Source organism: Erinaceus europaeus, chromosome 23 (assembly GCF_950295315.1).
Source record: "Erinaceus europaeus chromosome 23, mEriEur2.1, whole genome shotgun sequence".
Taxonomy (NCBI): Eukaryota; Metazoa; Chordata; class Mammalia; order Eulipotyphla; family Erinaceidae; genus Erinaceus; species Erinaceus europaeus.
The window spans coordinates 7,744,447-7,768,612 of NC_080184.1; the positions used below are offsets into that span (position 1 = coordinate 7,744,447).

The following is a 24,166-nucleotide window of genomic DNA, read 5'->3' on the forward strand; positions in this document are numbered from 1 at the left end:
AGTACAACAAAAAGGGGGGATGGCCTACAGGAGCCAGTGGATTCATGGTGCAGGCACTGAGTCCCAACAATAACCCTGGAGGGGAAATAAAAAAAAACATACAAAGCCAAACAAATTGTTGACCAATCATGGACCTAAAGGCTGGAATAGTGCAGATGAAGCCTGGGGGAGTCTCCATATGGTAGATAGCTAGTAGGCATATTTTAGTTATATTCCATAAGGCCTGTGGCTATACTAGTGTTTTGTTTTGTTTTTCTCCTTTATGCCCGAGCCTGAAATCTGATATGCAGGTGGATCCTAATTATTGCCTGGGGAAGTGATGTCATGGCTGGAAGAAGGAGCAGAAAGCTGAATCAAAAAAGAGAGTAGCTCCCAAATATGGAAAAGGTGTATAAATATTGAGATTTTTTTTTTTTAGGCAGTGCAATCTTTCTCTCTGGTTTAGAATGGTGCAGGTCATTGAACCTGGGACTAGGAAACCTCCAAGTATTTTCTTGTAGTCTGTGTGTGAAGGTGTCTGTTAAGATGCTGACTCCCTTTGCTCTGTATACACTTTTAAGTTAGATATACTCATGTTTCTTAATTTTTTGTTATTGTTTCTCTGGCAATTAAATCTCAATTAATGAATATGTTGCAAAAACTTATATGGAGAAATGTTTCATATTTTTCTCTAAATATTTGATGGTCTCTAATGTGGTAATTCTCTCATTCTAGTTAAGTTTTTGAAACTTCATTTAGATGGAGAAAGAAAAGTTTTGAGGAAAAGAGGACACAGGGAGAGAGATTCTTGCATCAATTTACTGCTGTCACTTGAGAATTAACATTGAACAGAAATGTACTTTTACATGAGAAATCAAGTTCATGTATTTTTAACATATGGTAGCACCTATTATTGTTCTACTGATCGACCTTTACTGCTTTTCTTTGTTTAACTTCTATTTATAAAATGGAAACATTGACAGACCAAGAATAAGAGGGGTACAATTTAGATTTAGCTCCAAGAGAAAATGTTTATTCATACAGAAGGTCAGAGCAGGGGGATGATCAAAATGCAATTGGCTATTTCAAGGGAATTACCAAGGGAATAGCTAGAGCCCAAGAAAAATACACCCTTCAAAGACACTCGCATGAACCCCCTATTTGTTTCTCCTATAGTAACCATTCGTGATGTTTACAGGGGTACAATTTCACAGAATTCCCACCCCCAGACCACTGTATCCAGTCCCCTCTCTTGATAGATTTCCTGTCTTTATTGATATGGGAGTATGGACCCAGGGTCATTAAGGGGTACAAAAGGTGGGTCTAATCTACCTGCAATGGTAGGTTTTCTCTTATTTACAAGTTCTTTAGTGGTTAAGTATTTCCACAAAATCTACAGGGATACAGCCTTGTTGACTTTTTATTAACTTCATTTTTATTTGATAGAGACAACCAGAAATGGAGAGGAAGAGGGACATAGAGAGGGAGAGAGACACCTACAGCCCTACTCCACCACTCATTACACTTTCCCCTAGCAGATGGGGATCAGGGGCTTGAACCTGAATCCTTGCACCCTGTAACATATGTACTCAACCAGGTGCACCACCTCACAGTCCCAAGTTGTTTCTAATGCTAGTGCATTCATATATGTGAAAAAAGTCACTCTATTTAAATATTTAATCATTTTCATATTAATAAAATTTCAGTACCAAGTGGGCTTTTCTATACATTAGAATTGAAGATTATGATACTCCAGGAGGTGGTGCAGTATTATAGCTTTAATATTTATTTATTTCCTTTTGTTGCCCTTGCTTTTTTAATTGTTGTAGTTATTGATGTTTTCACTGTGGGAGAGAAGGGGAGCCAAGGGCTTCAACTGGGATCCTTAAGCTGTTCCTTGTGCTTTGTACCACATGTGCTTAACCCGCTGCAGTACCACCCAACTCCATAGTAATATAGCTTTAGACTCTGAAGCAGGAGGTCCCAAGTTCAATCCCCAGCCTCACAGACATGTACTCGAGTGAAGTCTGATTCTATCTCTCCCTATTATTCTACACGAATAAATACATATTATGAAAGATTTAATTTTTTAATATTTATTTATTCCCTTTTGTTCCGCTTTATTGTTGTAGTTATCATTGTTGTTATTGATGCTGTTGTTGGATAGAACAGAGATAAATGGAGAGAGGAGGGGAAGACAGAGAGGAGGGGAAGAGACAGACACCTGCAGATCTGTTTGACCACTTATGAAGTGACTCCACTGCGGGTGGAGAGCTGAGGGCTTGAACTGGGATCCTTAAGCCGGTCCGTGCCCTTTGCATCACGTGCTTAACCCACTGTGCTACCGCCCAACTCCCATTAAGAAAGATTTTAAAAATAAAATTAAAGATGAAGAATTGAAATACTTATTCATATTCCTTCCAAGCATACATAGGTATGGGTTCACTAAGTTATTAAGAAAATATGATTTCTATTATTTTTAAATTTTACTTAATATTTTCTCTACACTGTGAGCACTTTCATGTGACTGAAGATTACCAAACTCACTGTTTAAGTAACACTGTGCCTATTTCCATATGCTCTATGAGTAGTGGAGTAACTGAAAGGTTTTCTATATTGTCTACATTACTAGGGTTTCTCTCCACTGTGCATTATTTCTTGTGATTAAAGATGACTGAAATGACTGAATGTTCCGCTGCATCATGTATATTCATAGGCTTTCTCTCCACTGTGACTTCTTTAAAGTACCTGATGAGTAGAGGAATCAGCAAATGCTTTACTACACAGTTTCCATTCCTAGAACTTCTCTCCACTGTGAGTTCTTTCATGTCTCCGAAGAGAACTGGAACAAATGAATGCTTTACTACATTGTTTACATTCATAGGGTTTCTCTCCACTGTGAGTTCTTTCATGGCTCCGAAGAGCACAGTTTTGACTGAATGTTTTACTACACTGTTTACATTCATAGGGCTTCTCTCCACTGTGCGTTCTTTCATGTGTCAGAAGAGAACTTCTTTGACTGAATGCTTTACTACATTGTTTACATTCATAGGGTTTCTCTCCACTATGCATTCTTTCATGTGTCCGAAGATAACTGGAACAAATGAATGCTTTACTACATTGTTTACATTCATACGGTTTCTCTCCACTGTGCGTTCTTTCATGTGTCCGAAGATAACTGGAACAACTGAATGCTTTACTACATTGTTTACATTCATAGGGTTTCTCTCCACTGTGTGTTCTTTCATGGCTCCGAAGAGTACTGGAACAACTGAATGCTTTACTACATTGTTTACATTCATAGGGTTTCACTCCACTGTGTATTCTTTCATGTGTCCGAAGATTACTGGATTGACTGAATGTTTTTCTACATTGTTTACATTCATAGGGTTTCTTTCCACTGTGCGTTATTTCATGTTTCCGAAGACGACTGGAAAAATTGAATGTTTTCCTACATTGTTTGCATTCATAGGGTTTCTCTCCACTGTGTGTTCTTTCATGTATACGAAGATAACTGGATGTGCTGAATTTTTTACTACATAGTTTACATTCATAAGGTTTCTTTCCAGTGAGAGTTCTTTTGTGTTTTTTAAGCTGACTGGAATAAGTGAGTACTTTGTTGTATACTTCACATTCTTGAGGTTCCTCACTATTTTGTCTTTGTTCTTTGGCCTCAGAGATTTTCACTCTCTTACTGGAAAACAGTGAGAATTTACTTGATGATATTCTAATGAAGAAACTAAAACTTTACTAAGAAAAACAGGTCATTATTATATATAAACAACCAATATTCACAAACATTATCAATACATTGGACAAAAATGCTTATACTGACAAAACAATAATAAAAATTAATATTATATAAAGGCTCTTATAGTTAAAAAGAAAAAAGCTCAAAGAAAAAGCTGTTAAATACTAAATAGTATAATACACAAGCAAGTTAAACTACAAACTACATACAGCAATATTGTATTTATTAATTGAAGTACTTTTTGTCAATGTGTAAATGGCAAGTTTTATCTTTGTGTTTTTTTTCTTGTTTTTAAATATTTTTTATTTCCTTTTTGTTGCCCTTATTTTTTTATTGTTGTTATTATTGATGTCATCTTTGTTGAATAGAACAGAGAGAAATGGAGAGAGAAGGGAAAGACAGAAAGGGGAGAGAAAGACAGACACCTGCAGACATACTTCTCCACTTCTGAAGCAACTCCCCACAGGTTTGAAGCTGGGGACTGGAACTGGTATCCTAATGCCGGTCCTTGCGCTTTGTGCCATGTGAGCTTGACCCGCTGAACTACCACTCAACTCCCCAAGTTGAATTTTTTTATTGAAATCACTATTTTTTCTATTAAAACTCTCTAAACATTATAAAAATATAGTCATACAATGCAGATATGTCTAATAGTTCCAAGTGTACTACTTTGTAAACACTGAGTTTCTCCACCTTATTTATTTATTGTTTTTATAGGTATTTATCTTCCTCTTTTTTGGTCCTTGTTATTTTTATTGTTGTAATTATTATTGTTGTTGTTACTGATGTCATCATTGTTTGATAGGACAGAGAGAAATGGAGAGGAGGGAAAGACAGAGAAGGCGAGAAAAAGATAGACACCTAAAGACATGCTTCACCACTTGTGAAGCGACCTCCCAAAGGTGGGGAGCAGAAATTGAAACTGGGATCCCTATGTGAGCTTCACCTGCTATGCTACCACCCGAATCACTGTGTTGAAATTTTTTATTGAAATAACTAATTTTTCATAAATCTGTCTAAACATTATAAAAAAGATATATTCATACAAGGGAGCTATGCTTAATGTTTCCAAGTGTACTACTATGTAAACACTGAGTTTCTCTGCCTTATCTACTTTTTGTTTCTTTTTTACATTTATTTATTTTCCTTTTTGTTGACCTTGTTGTTTTTATTATTGTAGTTATTGTCATTGTTATTGATGTTGTCTTTGTTAGACAGGAAAAATGGAGCAAAATGGACAGAGGAAGGAAGTCAGAGAGAGGGAGAGAAAGATAGACACCTGAAAACCTGCTTCACCTCTTATGAAGCAACTCCCATGCAGGTGGGGAGCTGGGGGCTCAAACCAGGAGACTCAAGCCAGTCCTTGCACTTTGCGCCACACGAGCTTAAACCACTGCTCTACCACCTGACTCCCCGCTGCCTTATTTCTGTAAGTATCCATTTCTTACTTTTCTGTGAGTTTTTTTCATGAAGTGGAAAGAAAGGGTAATCCAGAACAACATTTTCTTACTTGTGCTGCCAGTGATTTAAATGAGAAACTCAAGCCTATACATCACACATCCATCATTATTTGAGTCACTTGCCAAATATACCATAAGCTATTCATGGCATCATTTTTATGAAATAGTTTAAGAGGATCTATTTATATCAGCCATTATAAGTTCTCTTTACTTTAAAAAGATTGTATTATAGCAGAAGCCAAGCATCAGCTCAAATACTAGAGAGCACACACACACTTAGGAACCCTTAAGGGTCCATTGATTTTGGGAAATCATCAAGGTACTAAAGCACAGAGAAGTTCACAGTAGCTTTCTGGCTAGGACAGTATATTTTATTATGAATGAGATTCTAACCTTTTACTTCCTTGGTGGTTACACTGCTCTTTGATGGAATGGTCCCCTTGTAAATTTCCTAAAAATACAAAAGATATTAGAAAGGATACAAATATACTGAATTTTTGATCCCTCATGAGTCGCAATCACAATAATGCCTTTATCACTTAACAATGTCTCCACATACACTGGTGAACAATGGTGGAAAAAGTATGTATTTTCATTGAGAAATGAATGAATATTATAATTACCTATCGACAGAAGGTTTTTAATATTTTCCCACATCACATTTCTGTAGAGTTTCTTCTCTGAAGAATTTAATAATGCCCACTCCTCTTGACTGAATATCACTGTTACATCTTCAAAGGTCACTGAACACTAAAATATACAGTGTATTTATTTATATGAGAAAACATTTCATACTAGCAACAGATTAGACATCCATGATCTACTTTATGAAGTCAGTGATTGTCTCATCACCAAACATATCAAATACCCCACTCTCATGGCCTAGAATGTGATACACTAATTGGTACAGTGAGTACAGCTTTGTGCTGTCATCAGGTCCTGAACCCAGTCCCTAGAATCTCATATGACAGTGATGTTATTATGAAGTGCACTTGGAAGGGAGGAGAAAAAGATCCAAGCATAACTGAGTTAGGTTTGGGAAAGCAGTCAGTGAACAACTTTATTTCTTTACCTTTTTATGTTTTCATAACTGAGGCTTTAGAGCTCCATGTTATGATTTTAGGGGGAAAAAAAAGATACCCTGGCAATGAAGCTCCCATGTGGTAGAGGCATGCCTTAATTGAGGACTGTGCACATGACAAAGAAGCAAATAATTTGAGTGAGCCATTCTGCTCACCATGGACCATAGTATTTTAATATTATATATTTACAAATTAATAAAAGAGGTGTCATGGAGACAGAACACTACTAAGCTCTGGCTTATATTATTTATGGAGACTGAATTTAGAGCAGTAGAACATCATGCATTAAAGTCTTTCGAGCAATTAATTCTGTTGTCTTCCCAAAGCTACTTTCTTCTTCAATGCAGCCATCTGCATCCTACTTGGATGAGAGTGAGGAATAACGAAAACCTGCTAAAGCATAATGACACATGAGAGCGCTGACAAACCATATTCTTCTTTCCAAATTGAGGGATAGAGAGGCAGGGAGAAATAACAGCATCTATTTCTAAGAGAGAAAACAACATACTTCCTCCTTAAAATTAAATAAATAACCAGGGCAACAAAAGGGAATAAATATTTAAATAATATAAATATTTTAAAAAATGAATAAATAAAAAATATTTTAAAAATTGAATAAATAAAATTAGATAAAATGAGAGCACCATTAGTATGGGAATTCTTGGATTTCCCCATAGATATGATGGGCCAAGACCTCTAATATCTCTCCACCATTGCTGGTCAATATTATCAAGTTTGAGAACTACCCTCTGCCTTAATCCAGTTCTCTAGTTCTATTCTCAACTCCGATGCCATCTTCCCAAACAATATTTTTAGTTCCTCTTCATGTTACTATCAAGCTCAAGCAAAAATCACTCAGACTATGGGCCCCTAGAAACATACCTAAAGAAGACTACATAGCTTTATTATACATTAAAATTCCTATTCTGGGGAGTTGGGCTGTAGTACAGCGGGCTAAGCGCAGGTGGCGCAAAGCACAAAGACAGGCATAAGGATCCCGGTTCGAACCCCGGCTCCCCACCTGCAAGGGAGTCACTTCAGGTCTGCAGGTGTCTGTCTTTCTCTCCCCCCTCTGTCTTCCCCTCCTCTCCATTTCTCTCTGTCCTATCTAACAACAATGACATCAATAATAACTACAACAACAAAACAACAAGGGCAACAAAAGGAATAAATAAATAAATAAAAATAATAATAAAATAAAATTTAAAAAAGACAGACTCCTGAAGACCTACCTGGCTACTTGTTAAGCAACACCCCCAATCCAGGTGGACAACAGAACTTAAAACTGGGTTACTTTCCATGGTAACTTAAATGTCTAACTGGGTGTACCCATCAAGATAAGAATTTTCATAGCATATAGAGTGTTTGGGTAGAAAGGAAGAAAAAGCTTCAGGTATAAGTAGGTATATTCTGATGAACATGATTTCTCTTAGTGGAATAATTGTATTATTTCCTACAGAGTTCGAGGGAAAGAAAAGGGAAAGAAACCAGAATACCACTAATGAAATTTCCCTCTTCCCATCTCTGTGTAGTGTGTGAGGTTTAAGCTCTGTGGTATCTGGGCAAGAAACTCCAAGGTTCATTGGAGGTAGAGTATTGCATTTTTTCTTCTTCACTTTCCTTCCCTCCTCTCTTTTGTTATATCTACCCAAATCTGTATCTTTCATGGCAGCAAAGTCTGCTGACAAAATGTTTTTTAAGAGAAATATTCAGGCAAATAAGAAGCAGTGAAATGAACATTCATAACATAAAATGCATGTGTAAATTAAAATACAACTTACTCAGCAAGGAAATGAATCAGATCTGGCATATGTCATTTACCTGAGAAAGTGTCATTTCTCCCTCTTTCTCTCAATTTCTTCTCAGGCCAGAAAATTAAAAGCAGCAGTATCTTCAGACTGTGATTTAAATCCACAAGCCAGGACTCTTTTGGCTTGACAGCAAGCACTCTACCTGCAGGGAATGTAAAACTGGGAATTGGTAAACAAAGTCAGGACACCAAGGGATTATTGGAAAACAGTGTCTGTATATTGCACACCAGTCCCAGCTCCTTCTTTTCATAATTCAAAGTTTTAATGATATTTTCCTATAAGTTTTGTATAGAATGGTAATTCAAAATATTAAAAGTGAGCACAGTAAAATCAGTAAATGTATTCAACATTATCCTATTGTACTAAAACAACATTTTTGTTGATTATGTAGTTCTGGATGTTAAACTATAATATACACTTGAAATAATGTGTTTTAAATGAAGGTAATTCCATAAAACAATCTAAATAAACTTTTAACCCGTTGCGCTATTGCCTGACTCCCTCTAAATAAACTTCTATGCTCACAGCAATCATTCTAACTTTTCAGCACTAATTCTTTACATTCTTATTCTTCAATACATTCTCATGTGTTGAATTGATGCTCATATTCTTTTTTATATAAGATTATTTATTCTTACATTTTTTTAAAATTTACTTTCCCTTTTGTTGCCCGTGTTGCTTTTTATTGTTGTTACAGATATTATTGTTATTTTTTAAAAATTTTAAAATATTTATTTATTCATTCCCTTTTGTTGTCTTTGTTGTTTTATTGTTGATGTCGTCGTTGTTGGACAGGACAGAGAGAAATGGAGAGAGGAGGGGAAGACAGAGAGGGAGAGAGAAAGACAGACACCTGCAGACCTGCTTCACCGCCTGTGAAGTGACTCCCCTGCAGGTGGGGATCGGAGGCTTGAACCGGGATCCTTACTCCAGTCCTTGTGCTTTGCACCATGTGCACTTAACCCGCTGCACTACAGCCCGACTCCCTATTGTTGTTGTTGATGTCATCATTGTTGGATAGGACAGAGAGAAATGGAGAAAGGGGGAGAAAAACACAGATGACTGCAGATCAGCTTCACCACCTGTGAAGCGAGCCCCCTGCAGGTGGGGGGCTCAAACCAGGATCCTTCCACTGGTCCTTGCATTTCGCGCCACATGTGCTTAACCCGCTGCACTACCGGTCAACTCCCCTATGATCATATTCTTGCCCCCTCTCCCCACACACAGAATACAATCAGAATGTTTCCAACTATAATGAAACTCAGAACATTCATACTGCTTTTTAGGTCACATATAGGCCATCCAAGTCTTTAAGTAAAGATCAGTTTCCATCACTCTTTAAATAGCTACTATGTACAACTTCCTAATCCATGCAGAGATCTGATTATTATATGACAGTCACTGAATCTGGGTAGAAATCTTTAAGTCAGCAGACAAAAGGTGAGCAATTCCACTCAAAGATGGAGGAACTAGTGCTGGTGACAGATTTGGGGGTTGTAGTCTGGGAGGTGGTACAGCACTGGACTCTCAAGCATGAAGTCCTGGTTCAATATCCAGCAGCACATGGGCCATGGTGATGTCTGGTTCGTTACTCCATCCATATATTTCTCATGAATAAAGAAATAAAATTTGTTTTAAAGAAATGAAAGATTTCTGAACATTATGCACAATATAAAATCTGATAAGAATGACAGTGGTATTTGTAATCAGAACTAAACAGAATGAATCATTTTAGAAAAACACAGATTACATCTGGATTGGGATACTAATGGGATGTCTGGGGTGACTAATATCAAATAAGCATAAAGGAAGTTTTTTGGATGTTTTTCAATGACACTTAAAACAATTGCAGATACAAATATAGTGTGGTATATGTCAACACTCGTCTATTTAAACAGTTCTAGTTACTACACATTCTGGTTTCCATAGATATATGCAGCCCTAATGGAAATAATCTATGAAGTGAGACATAGTATCGTTACACCCTGTGAGAAAATTTTTTTAAATTTTTTTTTATATTTATTTTATTTATTTATTCCCTTTTGTTGCCCTTGTTGTTTTATTGTTGTAGTTATTATTGTTGTTGTCGTTGTTGGATAGGACAGAGAGAAATGGAGAGAGGAGGGGAAGACAGAGAGGAGGAGGGAAAGATAGACACCTGCAGACCTGCTTCACCGCCTGGGAAGCGACTCCCCTGCAGGTGGGGAGCCGGGGTTCGAACCGGGATCCTTATGCCGGTCCTTGTGCTTTGCGCCACCTGCGCTTAACCCGCTGCGCTACAGCCCGACTCCCCCTGTGAGAAAATTTAATCAATGATCAAATAAAAGGGAGGCTAGATTTTAATCCAAGTCATGTGACCTATAGCTTTTTGTGAAATGACTCATGGGTCTACATACAAGTACTACATGGAGCTGTGCTCCAGCAAGGTTTACAATGAGAAGGAGACATGAGGAAAGCTATCAGGGCTGGTGTGTTGTGATAATTGACATTGAGAGGGAAGGGGTGATAGAAAGGGAAAGAGACAAATAGATGCTTGCAGACCTGCTTCCCTGTTCATGAAGTGGGGGCTTGAACCCAGAATCTTGCACTTGGTGATATCTGTGCTTAATTGAGAGTGCCACCGCCCAGCCCCAACTACAGAAACTATGAAACTATGAACACCTCATTCCCATCATCTGGCTTTTTGGATGCATATAGAAATTCTCTCCATTTCTCTCTGTCCTAGCCAATAATGACAACAACAATAATAATCATTACAATAAAAAACAAGAGCAACAGAAGACAATAAATAAAAAAATAAGCTTATTCCAAAGTAAAGATAGCTCTACAGGAATGTGTCTGCACTTATTCTCTAGCTTTAATAACTGTCAGCTCACAGCTGAGCTTAAATGTTTTCTACTAACCCTCCCCAACAGGATGGATTTATTTGGTTAGTTATTTTTAGAAATAACAAATTTTGGGAGGCTGAGCAGGTGGTGCACCCAGTTAAGGCCACATGTTGCCATGTGAAAGGACTTGAGTTTAAACTCCAAGTGTCCACCTGCAGGAAGAAAGGTGTATGAGTGATGAGTGGGGCTGCAGTCTCTTTCTCGTATCTCTCTCCCCTCCTCTCAGTTTCTCAGTGTTGTATGAAAAAAGAAAGACAATATTTTAAAAGAAAATTTTAATATAATTTTAAATTTTATTTTGCCTTTTGTTGCCCTTGTTGTCTATCATTATTGTTACTGCTGTCTTTGTTGATAGGACAGAGAGAAATGGAGAGAGGATGGAAAAAAAGAGGGGAAGAGAAAGGTGAGACAGACCTGCAGACCTGCTTCACCGCCTGTAAAGTGACACCCTTGCAGGTGGGGAACCAGGGCTCGAACCAGAACCCTTATGCTGGTCCTTGTGCTTCGCACCACGTGCGTTTAACCCACTGTGCCACCACCAGTCTCCACCCCCCACAAAAAACATTTTTAAGATCTCTATACGGGTATCCACCCCAAAAATAGTCACTCCAACATATAACTGTGCTGAAGATTAAATAAATAAATAAATAAATAAATAAATAAATAAATACATCCTGTTCCAGTACGTGGAGCAGTGGATAAAGCATTGAATTTTCAACCATGAGGTTCCAAATTCAATCCCTAGAGAGAAGAAGGTCTGACTGATGACCTTCACTGAGTAAGCAGTAGACAAGTAGAGCAGAAGGCCAGAAAAGTCAAATGCCTTCTATGGAGATTAGAATGTGCGTCACCGTATCTATAGTAACCTGGGTGAACTTCCCCATTTTTATTTTGTATTTCTCTCTTGCCTGTTTGTTTGCAATAGCTACTTGTCATGTTAGCTTCTGTAAACTGAGCTGGCTTCTGCATTTCTAGAGTATAAAGCTGGAACTGAACCTTTGTTCAGTGCCATGAGTTTTCAGAGGGATCTGGACTCTCAGTTTGACTCAATAACTCCTTTATTCTTCACACACCTTGGCTCTGGACTTCCTCATATCCAAGAGAATTCCTTCACAAAAGGAAAGTCTAGACTAAGTGACATGTACACTTTACATCTCAAGGTCTAATAAGTACAAAAACCAGAGTATTAAGGGCTAATTAATTTAATCATCTACTTATTCAAATTAAATTCATTAAAATAAAAAATATATACGACTTTGGGGTGGGAGTAGATACCATAATGGTTATGAAAACAAACTTTCATTGCTGCGGCACCAAAGTTGCAGGTTCAATACCCTGCACCTCCATAACCCAGAGCTGAGAAGTACTCTGCTTAAAAAAAAAAATATATATATATATATATATATATATATGTATATATATGTATGACCTTGCATTTTTTCCTATTCCTTAATACATTAATTAACTTTAAAATTCATGACTTAGATTTATTGACACTTTGACACTTTCCTGTTAATGACACAATGTCCTCCAATTTCAAACACATAAACAATCTACAGAACCTCTAATTCCACATATGTACAAGGAGAAATAGGGGAGAAAATCATAGTGCACTTTTTAAAAAAATATATTCTCCGGTCTGTTGCCCTTTATTTATTTATTGTTGTAGTTATTATTGTTGTTGTTTTTGATTCCATCGTTGTTGGATAGGACAGAGAGAAATGGAGAGAGGAGGGGAAGACAGAGAGCGGGACAGAGAGACACCTGCAGACCTGCTTCACTGCCTTTCCCATGCAGGTGGGGGCCAGGACCTCGAAACAGGATCCATATGCTGGTTCTTGTGTTTTGCGCCACTTGCACTTAACCAGCTTTGCTATCGCTGGACTCCCTGCCCCCATAGTGCACTTTTACAATCTTAAATAACTGGAAACTTTCCCTCTATTACTCAAAAAGATCTGTGTCCATTATTTGCTGTACAATAACACATTTTAGAAGTGAACTAACCAGAACTGAACACACAAATTCAGGTTGTTAGGTTTGGGAATCCAAGGAAGACACCAAGAGACCAGAGTGATGTAAAAACAAAGAATCTTTACTAGCCAGGCTAGGACCGAATTCCCAAGTGGCTGATGCAATAGCTCTCCCAGTATTTGACTCCACTCTAAATCCTGTTAAGGCTTATATAGGGATCAGAATGAATAGTCTATGTGACAAATCTCAGGTCTACAAAGTCACTACATGATAGTTTTACAATTGTGGTTATCTATCTCCTGCATATGGGGGAAATATGGGGGGGTGGGGGGTTCAGGACCTTGTGATTATCTCTCTTCTTGACTTCAGGCTCTGGGGAGGTTTCTTTCTCACTTCTTTCTCACCATCTGGTCCTGTGTTTATCTCTTTCTTCCCAGGCTCAGGGTCTGCCTTTTAATTGCTTACTTAACCCTTGAGTTACTAGAGTCTAGGCTTACCTATCTTTTAATCACCATTTTACATTTATTTTTTTAGCTCAATTTATACAAGGTCACAGTGAAGAACACTGCATTAAAATCTGATTACAGCAAGCCGGGTCTTGCTGTACCTGGTGAGAACACATATTACAATGTGAAAGGTCCTGGGTTCAAGCCCCTGGTTCCCACCTGCTGGAGAAAGCTTTGTGAGTAGTGAAGCAGTAGTGCAGGTATCTTTCTGTCTAACTTCCTCTCTATCCCCCACTTCCCTCTCAATTTCTGGCTGTCTCTAGCCAATAAATAAATAACAATTATTTAAAAATTTAAAAATCTAATTACAGAGGCCAGTTGGTGAGTACACACACTGCAGTGCTCAAGGATCTGGGTTCAACTTCTGGTCTCCAGCTGATGGAGGAGAGTTAAGACGGAGGCAGCAGCACTGTATGTGTGTCTCTCTTTCCCTTCCTATCTCCCACTACCCTCCCACTTTCTCTCTGACTCTACCCAAATATTAATCAATAAATATCATTTTAAGCAGGCCAGGCAGGAGCACACCTGATTAATCTCACACACCACAGTGCACAATGACCCAAGTTCAAGACCCTGGTCCCCACCTGCAATGGGGAAAGCTTCATGAGTAATGAAGCAGAGCAGAGCTGCAAGTGCCTCTCTCCCTTTCTATCTCCTTTTCAATTTCTTTCTGTCTCCATTCAAAAATGAATGATAAAAAATACTTAAAGGGGGTGGGGGAAATATTTTTAAAACAATAATAATCTTAAAATTTGACTACAGGTAGCTGAGCTAACTAAAAACAGTGGGTATGCAAATGACTTCCATGTCTGAGACTCCCAATTCCAGTTCAATCTCTACATTATCAGAAGTGAGAACTGAACAGTGTTATGAGAAAAATTATAAGCAGCATAAAAGATAATTCTCATTTGCAACTGGAAACAGGCAGTGGAGAGGACTCCACGTTTTCAATTTCTGCACACTACATTCGAGTCACTGTAACTGCGTCAACATTTTTTATGCCTCTCTTCATGCCTCTCACTTTAAGGTAGGGGACTGCTAATGTTTCTCCAGCAAGTTTATTAGAATACAGTTCAGGGAGTCGGGCTGTAGCGCAGCGGGTTAAGCGCAGGTGGCGCAAAGCACAAGGACCGGCATAAGGATCCCGGTTCGAACCCCGGCTGCCCACCTGCAGGGAAGTCGCTTCACAGGCTGTGAAGCAGGTCTGCAGGTGTCTGTCTTTCTCTCCTCCTCTCTGTCTTCCCCTCCTCTCTCCATTTCTCTGTCCTATCCAACAACGACAACAACAATAATAACTACAACAATAAAACAACAAGGGCAACAAAAGGGAATAAATAAATGAAATAAATATTTTTTAAAAAAATTTAAAAAAAAAGACAGTTCAATCCTGGGGCACTTCTGCTAAATTCACCACTAAAACCAGAATAAATTGAATAAAAACAAGATGTACATGGGTAACACATAGAAATTTTCCACATAGCAACTCAAACTCCACTAGGAAAACTTGTATTTTATTTTACTGTTGACTCTAAACCATTAATTCCCCAATAACAAACAAACAAAAAAACTGTAACACCTCCAGGGATAATATAACAGAGAAGAGAAATTTATAGTGACTAAGAAAAATGAAAATGAGAAAGAATTAAAGAAGTCCTTAGTTTCTTTCTTTCTTTTTTTTTTTTTAAAGATTTTATTATGAGAAAGATAGGAAGAGAGAGAAAGAACCAGCCATCACTTTGGCACATGTGCTGCCAGGGCCACAAAAAGTCCTTAGTTTCTATCTACCCCAGGTCCCAATGAAGGCAGGGCAATCAAAGGGGCAGTGGATCCAGCTGGAAGCTGACTGGTGTTGACAAACATGCTGACTCCCCAATCTGAACATCTTGCCTGTGGTCAGCAGGTCCTTGCTCGCTCCCCTGTCCTGGATCCAGATCCCAGGACACTCAATAGAGAATGGGACTGGACCAAGAAACTTCATCCATGACCGGGAAGGAATAAAAAATAGATAAATAAATAAAATAAAAAATAATGATGATCCACCCCTTTCCACAGAGCACAAACAGGACAGCACAAGAGGAATCCAGCCCTGGTGGGGATGGTGGATTGACCAGGGAGAGGCCCATACACACTGATCCACCCCGGAAAATAAATATTTATAAATATTTATTTTCCCTTTTGTTGCCCTTGTTGTTGTCGTTGTTAGATAGGATAAAGAGAAATGGAGCGAGGGGCTGAAAGACAAGAGGGGGTGAGAAGACAGACACCTGCAGGCCTGCTTTGCTTCACCATTTGTGAAGCGACTCCCCTGCAGGTTGGGAGCCTGAGGCTCCAACCCGCAGCCCTTTGCTGGTCCTTGTGGTGCGCTGCTCCAAGTGCACTTAAGCCGCTGTGCTACTGCCCGAATCCGATCCCGGAATACTCTAGCAAGACTCAAGCAAACCCTCCCAATCTCAGCCTCAATGAGCCACACTCACAATATCCCGTCCAGTCTGAATTTACTCAAGTCTCCTCTCCAACATCCAAATCAGGAGATGAGAGCAGCACTGAGAGAAAAGTAGAGAAAAGCAGCCGCGCAAAAACACAGAAGAGATTGCTAGTGTCTCTTACTTCCTCGAGTGTTGGATTTCACTTTGGAGCACCACCCATGAGCATCCCACATTGGTCCATGTCCACTGTCTCAGAGTTTAATTGGATGAAAACTTTGGATAAAGTTCAGACCCAATCGAAACCAGACATTTCTAAATGACAGCAATGCTGTCCTATCAACATCTATAGGGGGTGAGCCTGGAGAACCCTTAAAGCCAGAAATGGCTGGCAAAAAGGTTCTCTGGAGTACTTTAGAAGCCTCAGCTGTTGGACGTCGGGCGGGAGCGCGGTGGGTTAAGAGCATTTGGTGGGACGCTTAAAGCGCAAGGACTCAAGTAAGGATCCCAGTTCCAGCCCCCCAGCTCCCCATTTGCAGGGGAGTCGCGATGAAGCAGGTCTGCAGGTGTCTGTCTTTCTCTCCTCCCATCTTCCCCTCTTCCGTCCATTACTCTTTGTCCTATCCAATAAAACAAGGGCAACAAAAGGGAATAAATAAAACATTTTTTAAAAGAAGTGTCAGCTGTTAAAAACATATAATTCCATCAGTTTTCTCACCCAGTTAGCTTACTCCTGCTCGCTCTCTTCCATGCTGCTTGGTCATATGAGGCGCAGCTCTGTGACCCGCACCCTGGGGACTTGGTGCTGCTGTTGTGCCCAAAGTGCAAACTGCACCATGCAGCCTCCTCTCAGCCTGGCTCCTCCAGTGCAGTGGGCTCCTTTGACCTGGAGGCTGCCTGCTGACCCAGAGCCCTGCTCCGCTCTGCTTTGTTTTGCTCTCTGTGGGTAATTTCACAGACAAACAAGCATGGATAACTATAGAAAATGTTATCTGCACTGTGGGAATCAGCAGGGTTGCACAGTAAGCTTTGGGAGATGTTGTTTAGTGTAGTCTACCTTGTGAAGGAATAAGTCCCCCAAGCTGATTCAATTAGAAATCCCCCATATAGAAAGCTAGGTGAATTGAGTGATTAAGAGCAAACCCTTAGAGGACTAGATAATGAAGGAATTTCCCCCTTATTTGGACAACAGAGAATTTCTGATTAACTAAGAATGTTGCTGTGGGAGGGGTAGATAGCATAATGGTTATGCAAACAGACTCTCATGCCTGAGGTTCTAAAGTCCCAGGTTCAATCCCTTGCACCACCCTAAGCAAGAGCTGAGCAGTGCTCTGGTAATAAATAAATAAATAAATAAAATGTTACAGAAACCCTTCTGTCTTGTAACCTTTGTGCCATAATGGTTATCACTAACCTGCCCACTTGCTTCCACTTGCTTGGAGCCAATGAGTTTCAGAATGTTCATTCTAGGAATGTACTCATGTGACCACCTTGAAGCCCCCCAACTCCCATTCTCTTTAATAGGAGATGAGCTCCCAGCATCTGGGTCTCTCTCCCAAATAATGGGGCCACTAATTGGCACTCTGACTTGGTGGGGGACCCCTCAGGTTTCCTGAGGTCCCAGTGTACTATGTCTGTTCTGTGTTTGTACATGTGTAAGTTTGTAATAATGGCTATTGTACATGTGTAAGTTTGTAGTAATGGCTATTGTACATGTGTAAGTTTGTAGTAATGTGTGAATATACTTCAACTTCCCCTATTTCTTGTGTCAGCCTCAGTCTGTCTCAGTTTGTAATGGGTACGGTCAGAAGGAAAAATACTTAACATTATGGCAAGCCAGGCAGTAACTTTGAAGCTTTGTTAGCACCCACTGCAGCTAAGTTCCCCTTTTCTGTCCTTTTCTGTCTTTCCCAGCCGAGTCCTTTGCATGGAGATTGATAAGGTCTAGGACAATTGCAGGACTCTGGCTGGGTAACCCCTGGTGTGACCTAATGGTCTTCAGCCCTCTTCCAGTCTCCCGATAGCCAATAGGGTGTTGGATGAAGCTATAGAACCCCCAAAACTAAAAGTTGATAAAGCAGCTGCCAGACCTCTTGAATTCAGGGGACAGGCTTACGGTAGGGATCAGGGCAATCCCTCATAGTCTCTGCCCCAGTGGGAATATTGCCCTGATGCTGATTTGTTCCCAAATTCTATCCTAATGTTTTATTCTCCCTCATGAGCCACCTTTCAGTGTAGAGAGCAACATGAACATCTGCAGGGGAGTCGCTTCACAGATGGTGAAGCAGGTCTGCAGGTCTCTGTCTATCTCTCCCCCTGTCAGTCTTCCCCTCCTTTCTTTATTTTCTCTGTCCTATCCAACAACTTCGACATCAATAACAACAAAAATAATAACTACAATAAACATATATATTTACTTATATATTTCATTCTTTGTTGCCCTTATTTTGATTGTTGATGTAATTATTATTGTTATTGATGCCAAGTAATAATCAGTTCTCTCCATGGATCAGGAAGTTGTCCATAGTAGCTATGCAAAGATGATGGAAACTGATCTTTACATAAAGAATCGAATGGCTTACATGTGACCTAAAAAGCAGTATGACTGTTCTGAATTTCATTATACTTGGAAACATTCTGATTATATTCTGTGTGTGAATAGATAGGCAAGACTATGAGCATCAATTCAACATGTGAGAATGTGTTCAAGAATAAGAATTTAAAAGAATTAGTGTTGAAATGTTAGAATGATTGCTGTGAACATGGAAGTTTATTTAGGGGGCCGGGTGGTGGAGCACCTGGTTGAGTGACATGTTACAGTGCAAAAGGACCTAGGTTCAAGCCCCTGCCCCCCACCTGGAGGCAGAAAGCTTTGCAAGTGGTGAAGCAGGGCAGCAGGTGTCTCTCTATCTTCTCCTTCTCTCTCAATTTCTGGCTGTTTCTAGCCAATAAATAAAGATAATAAATCTCCTTTGGTATTCCTAGTTAACCCAGTAGAGGAGAGGAGAGAAAGACAGCTGCTGCTACTCCGAAGCCCAGCCTCCGGAAGTCTGGAAGTCCTCCAATTTTCTTACACTGTGTTAACTGCAAGAAGATGTTGAGATAACTTTTATGTTCTGGTAGAACTCCCAAAAGCTTCATTTATACAGACTAGCAGAGAGGGAATAGGAACAATGATTAAGTGTAAAGAGATCTCAAGTAATGGTGGGAATATTCATTATTGTCCAGAACCACAACTAGAGAATTGGATAATTGAATCCCAATATAGGCCACTTATTGACAACTAGACTTACACGAGTAAGTTTATATCTTGTGATGGTTACTTCTCTTTGGAGTGAAATTTTTCAGTCATGGACATAGCCACCAACTTTCAGGAAAGGACATTGGAATCAGCAGAGAGGTGTATTTCTCCTGATTGAGAATCTGGATTGACCATCCAAATATATAACAGACTCCTTTATTCCTTATTCTTTTATTCAGTTAAACATCTCTTATTCCAATCATAAGGCAGATATCTTAATTGTAGAGTCACCAATTAGCAAATTGAAGTACCAAATTTCAGTCCTGGCACTGTCCATGCAAGATCTGTGAAGTATTCTGCTTTCTCCCTGCTATAATATTAATACATACAACTAAAAAAGTAATTAGAGTTGTTGGTCTGCTTCTAAGACCCCTTCTGTTGCAATACTTAATGCTGTGGTCTATTTACATAATCATTGTTTTGCCAGCACTGGTTTAATCCCAACGGTTTCCCATGCTTTTTCCTTCTCCCCACCCCCTATACTACTTACATTCTCTTCTGACCTTACAATTCCACCTCAGGATATATAAGGACAGGATTGTGAGTAGAGATATATAGCTTGCACTCATTCATCATCAATAAAGATTGAACTGCGTCTGAGCTCAGCCATGAGTCCCTGGTCATCTCTCTGCTGCCCATAAATCTAGCCCGGCATAGGGCGATGGGTGGTAGCACAGTGGGTCAAGCACACATGGCATGAAGCAGAAGGACTGGCCTAAGGAGCCTGGTTAGGGGCCCTGGCTCCCCAACTGAAGGGGAGTCGCTTCACAGGCAGTGAAGCATGTCTGCTGGTGTCTATCTGTCTCATCTCCTCTCTGTCTACCCCACCTTTCTCCATTTCTCAGTCCTATCCACCAATGATGACATAAATAACAATAATAATCACAACAACAACAACAAAAACAACAAGGGCAATAGAAGGGGAAATAATTTTAAAAATGAGAGTGAAAGAGTAATTAAAAATGGAATAGCTGGCAGGGTCTTTTGACAGTATTTCAGGAGATGCTCCCTCCAGATTCATTGATTCACTTTGATCAGAAAGAAAAAGGAAAGTCATTGGAGAATATTCAATTCCTCCTGCCCTCCAGAATATACATTTCTTTTATCTGTGGGCTTTTGCAGAGTTCATCACCCAATATCTGTTAAAATTTTTGGTCTAAATACTGAAATAATGATAGTAGATATATATGTTTTTCTGTTTCTAGCAGTTATAATTGTTAGAATACTGGGGCACTAAATACCCAAAGGATGAGGCTAGATTTGTAGCCCTTTTCAGGTTTTTGCACCAAAATGTTAGAATTATAAGATGCTATGGGGTGGGGGTAGGTAGCATAATGGTTATGTAAACAGACTCTCATTCCTGAAGCTCCAAAGTCCCAGACTCAGTCTCCTGTACCACCATAAGCCAGAGCTCAGCAGTGCTCTGGGGGAGAGAAAAAAAAAGATGCTGAAATTGAGGCAAGTAGAATCAGGAGTGTAGACAAATGAAAGTTTACTGTATTAACCAAGGGGGAAGGTGAGAAGCACCCATCGGTATCAAGAGAGCCCAGCTGGGGGTAGCTAAGATGCCCACAGTGAGACAGGCTATTGGTCCTTGTATAGAGTCATGTTATTATTTCTGGCATGGGAAGGATCATGGCATGGTTCATAGAATTCATGACCCGTTATCTGGCTGAAGGTGTCTGGAGCACGCAGAAGGGACCTAGGCAGGAGCAAAAAGGACCAGCACTCCCTCTCGACCCAACTGCACCACCACCCAAATCCCCCTGCAGATGTGTATCTTCATCTCCTCTTCTCTATCAGGATGCCGCCCAGGCTTCCCTGGACTGAAAACCCCACCAATGTGTCCTGGAGCTCAGCTTCCCCAGAGACCCACCCTACTAGGGAAAGAGAGAGGCAGACTGGGAATATGGACCGACCAGTCAACGCCTATGTTCAGCGGGGAAGCAATTACAGAAGCCAGACCTTCCACCTTCTGCAACCCACAATGACCCTGGGTCCATGCTCCCAGAGGGACAGAGAATGGGAAAGCTAGTGGAGATTGGGTGGTGGGAATTGTGTGGAGTCGTACCCCTCCTACCCTATGGTTTTGTTAATTTATCCTTTCTTAAATAAAAAAATTAAAAAAAAAGTTTTTACCTAAAATTTAAGAGATATTTTTAGCTTACTCATGAGTTAATTAATTTTGCTTTCACAGTGACTTTCTCCTGATAAAGTTGTTACTGATATAACTCCCCTATTTAAAAAGACTACAAAATTATAATCAAATAATTGGCTTTTGAGAAAATAGATTCTACTTGTCAAAAATTTATCTGGTTTGTTTCAAGACACTGTCAGAGATTTAATCTTGATAAATTAAGTTGATACATGGTGTTTCTGGTCTAATAAAAGATTTTTTTTAGCAAATTCTGATTTAACAAAATTATAATTTTGACCATTTAAGCTATGAGGTTTATTTTAGCCTTTTACGTTGCCATATTATAGTTCTCAGGGATGAAATCTTTTTTTTTAATATCTATTTTATTTATTTCCTTTTGTTGCCCTTGTTGTTTTATTGTTGTAGTTATTATTGTTGTTGTCGTTGTTGGATAGAACAGAGAGAAATGGAGAGAGGGAGGGGAAGACAGAGAGGAGGAGAGAAAGATAGACACCTGCAGACCTGCTTCACCGCCTGTGAAGCGACTCCCCTGCAGGTGGGGAGCCTGGGTTCAAACCGGGATCCTTATGCCGGTCCTTGTGCTTTGCGCCACCTGTGCTTAGCCGGCTGCACTACAGCCCGACTCCCAGGGATAAAATCTATTAAGAGTTTTATATCTTAACAAAAACTGTTTTAAAATTGTGCTTAAATTGTTTAAGCTCTTTTAAAATCATGCTAAAGAAATAGTAATCATTTTATCATATCAACACATTGGGTACTGACTTCATATACTATACTGGTATATCTGTTTTTTAAGAGGCCTTCTAAATTATATAAAGATATATAAGCCATTTCTAGTCATTAGATTATAAATTTTCGTGAACTCCCAATTCGGTTTTGTGTATGTCTTACTGGTTACAAATGTATGACTGCAGTAGTGACACCCCTTCAATCAGATTGTCAGGTTCTCCTAAGGGGTCTTCAAGTGGCAGTCAAATGCCCCACTAATCTCTATAAGGTAAATAGAATGGCACTAAATTTGGCCTTTTGTTGCTCATATCTGCCCCAGATATTAGAAAAAAGTTACAGAAGACAGAAAGATTTTTTTAAAAAGCTGAGAGATTGCTCAGAGGGTTTTTAAGAAGTTGGCAAATGTTTTGACATTAGATTTCGGAAAAGAAAAAAAAAAGTTGGGGCAGTGCCCAGAGGGGACAAAAAAGTCAGAAAGATTAGCCTAAGGGTAGGGAAAGATCAGTGATTTTACTGCAAAGAAAAAGGACACTGGAAGAAAGGCTGTTTTATCAACAAGCCACTTAGATTGCTTGTAGATAAACTTAAAGGCATAAGCCAGGCTGTGTTGACCCAAAAACTTGGGCCATGACACAGATCCATCGCCTATTTGTCAAATATTAGACCCAGTGGCTGCTGGATGGACAAAAATGCCTGAAGACAATAGCACCCATGACACAGCTGTTAAGAAAAGCAGACAAGCTATCACTGGGGCAAGTCCAATGCCCACCTCACCTGCTACCAAGCTCTGTTCCTAGACCAGCCATGAGTAAAATTCAGTGCTGCCACCAGCCTGAACCCTGCCACCCTGATGTCAGAGATAGATCCTGAGGCTCCCCCCCGCAAAAAAAAAAACATGACTGCCAAGAGGTATGCCTTTGCTACATGGCGTGTACATGAAGCACTTGGAGAGAAAAAATACCTGACCTCCACCAGGAAAAAAAGATCCAGCACGAAGACCAGATACTGAACCTACTGGAGGCCTCATGGACCCTGGAAAAAGCAGCTGTGATCCACTGTCCCGGATATCAGAAAAGAAACTGGAGGGCAGATGAAGCCGCTTGTGCAGCTACACAGGAAGCAGGGACAGCCTTGACATTGAAAAAAAAGGTAAAAAGATATTAAAAAAGTAGATTTTTATAAAAAGTAAAACCAGAGACTTTGGGGTATAAGTACTTGCTGGTATTTATAGACACATTTTCAGGTTGGGTAGAGGCTTATCCAATAAAGTCTGAGGGGGCATAGATGGTGAACAAATTTTTTTTTTTTAAGATAAAGTAGTGCTCAGGTGGAGAGTTCCCTCTCACCATCATATCTCAGTTAGTGGCCTGAAAAATAAAAACAAATTAAAATTTTCATTGTGTTAATGAGTCCCGTATCTCTGGGCAGGTAGAGAGGTAAATCAGACACTGAAAGAGACTTTAATTAAATTAACCCTTGAAACTGGCGGGAGATAGGTATCGCTGCTGCCCCTGGCCCTTCTGAGAGTGTGCTGCTTCCCATTTGTAAACAAACTGTCTCCCTTTAAAATTGCTTTTGGCAGACTGCTCTGTTGCTCTTGTCACTTATCCCACCAATGTTAAGTTCTTACAGAATCCCCAGCCTATATATATTGCAGGACAATTAGAATGCTGTGCAACAAGCCTGGGGAAAGACCAGTCACCAGCTCTCAACAGATGCCACCAGTGGCTCCCCTTAAAGAGTAAAAATGGTTTTCTTACAAAATCAGAAGGGGCTGGGCCTGTTATTCCTGAGACACAAGAAGAGGGTTGCTTCTACGCAACTACAGGGACAAAGCTGGTTTGAGTCATGGTTTAACTCCTCCCCCTGATTAACTACACTGATCAGCACCCTTATAAGACCTCTAGCCATGCTATTACTTGTGTTAACCTTTGGGCCTTGCGTTTTAAATAAGTTCATGGGTTTTGTTAAAAATCAACTAGATATGGTGCAGCTGTTAGTATTAAGACAAAACCAGTTTCATCATTATCAGCCGGTAAGCCAAGAGACAGAAAATATAGCTAAGATTAGCTGTAAAAAACACAGAGAAGGGGGAAATGTAGAGATG

The 24,166-nt window shown here is 39.6% G+C and overlaps 2 protein-coding genes across 5 annotated transcripts in view; one reads left to right on the forward strand and one right to left on the reverse strand.

Moving 5' to 3' along the window:
- LOC103123871 (zinc finger protein 709-like) overlaps positions 1-24,166 on the forward strand; it is a 236,158-nt gene that overhangs the window by 23,296 nt on the left and 188,696 nt on the right. The gene's annotated exons all lie outside the window — the stretch shown is intronic.
- On the reverse strand, positions 1,382-8,301 carry LOC132535594 (zinc finger protein 709-like). 2 transcript variants are annotated; one of them, XM_060182180.1, is made up of 4 exons: positions 8,094-8,301; positions 5,814-5,940; positions 5,584-5,641; positions 1,382-3,706 (listed from the first exon to the last, which is right to left on the reverse strand). In XM_060182180.1, the coding sequence occupies exons 1-4, from the start codon at positions 8,106-8,108 to the stop codon at positions 2,776-2,778; spliced, it is 1,131 nt and encodes a 376-aa protein (XP_060038163.1). In that variant the 5' UTR covers positions 8,109-8,301; the 3' UTR covers positions 1,382-2,775. The 2 variants fall into 2 exon arrangements, with proteins under 2 accessions (XP_060038163.1, XP_060038164.1); XM_060182181.1 differs by having other exon boundaries at positions 1,382-3,673; positions 8,094-8,296.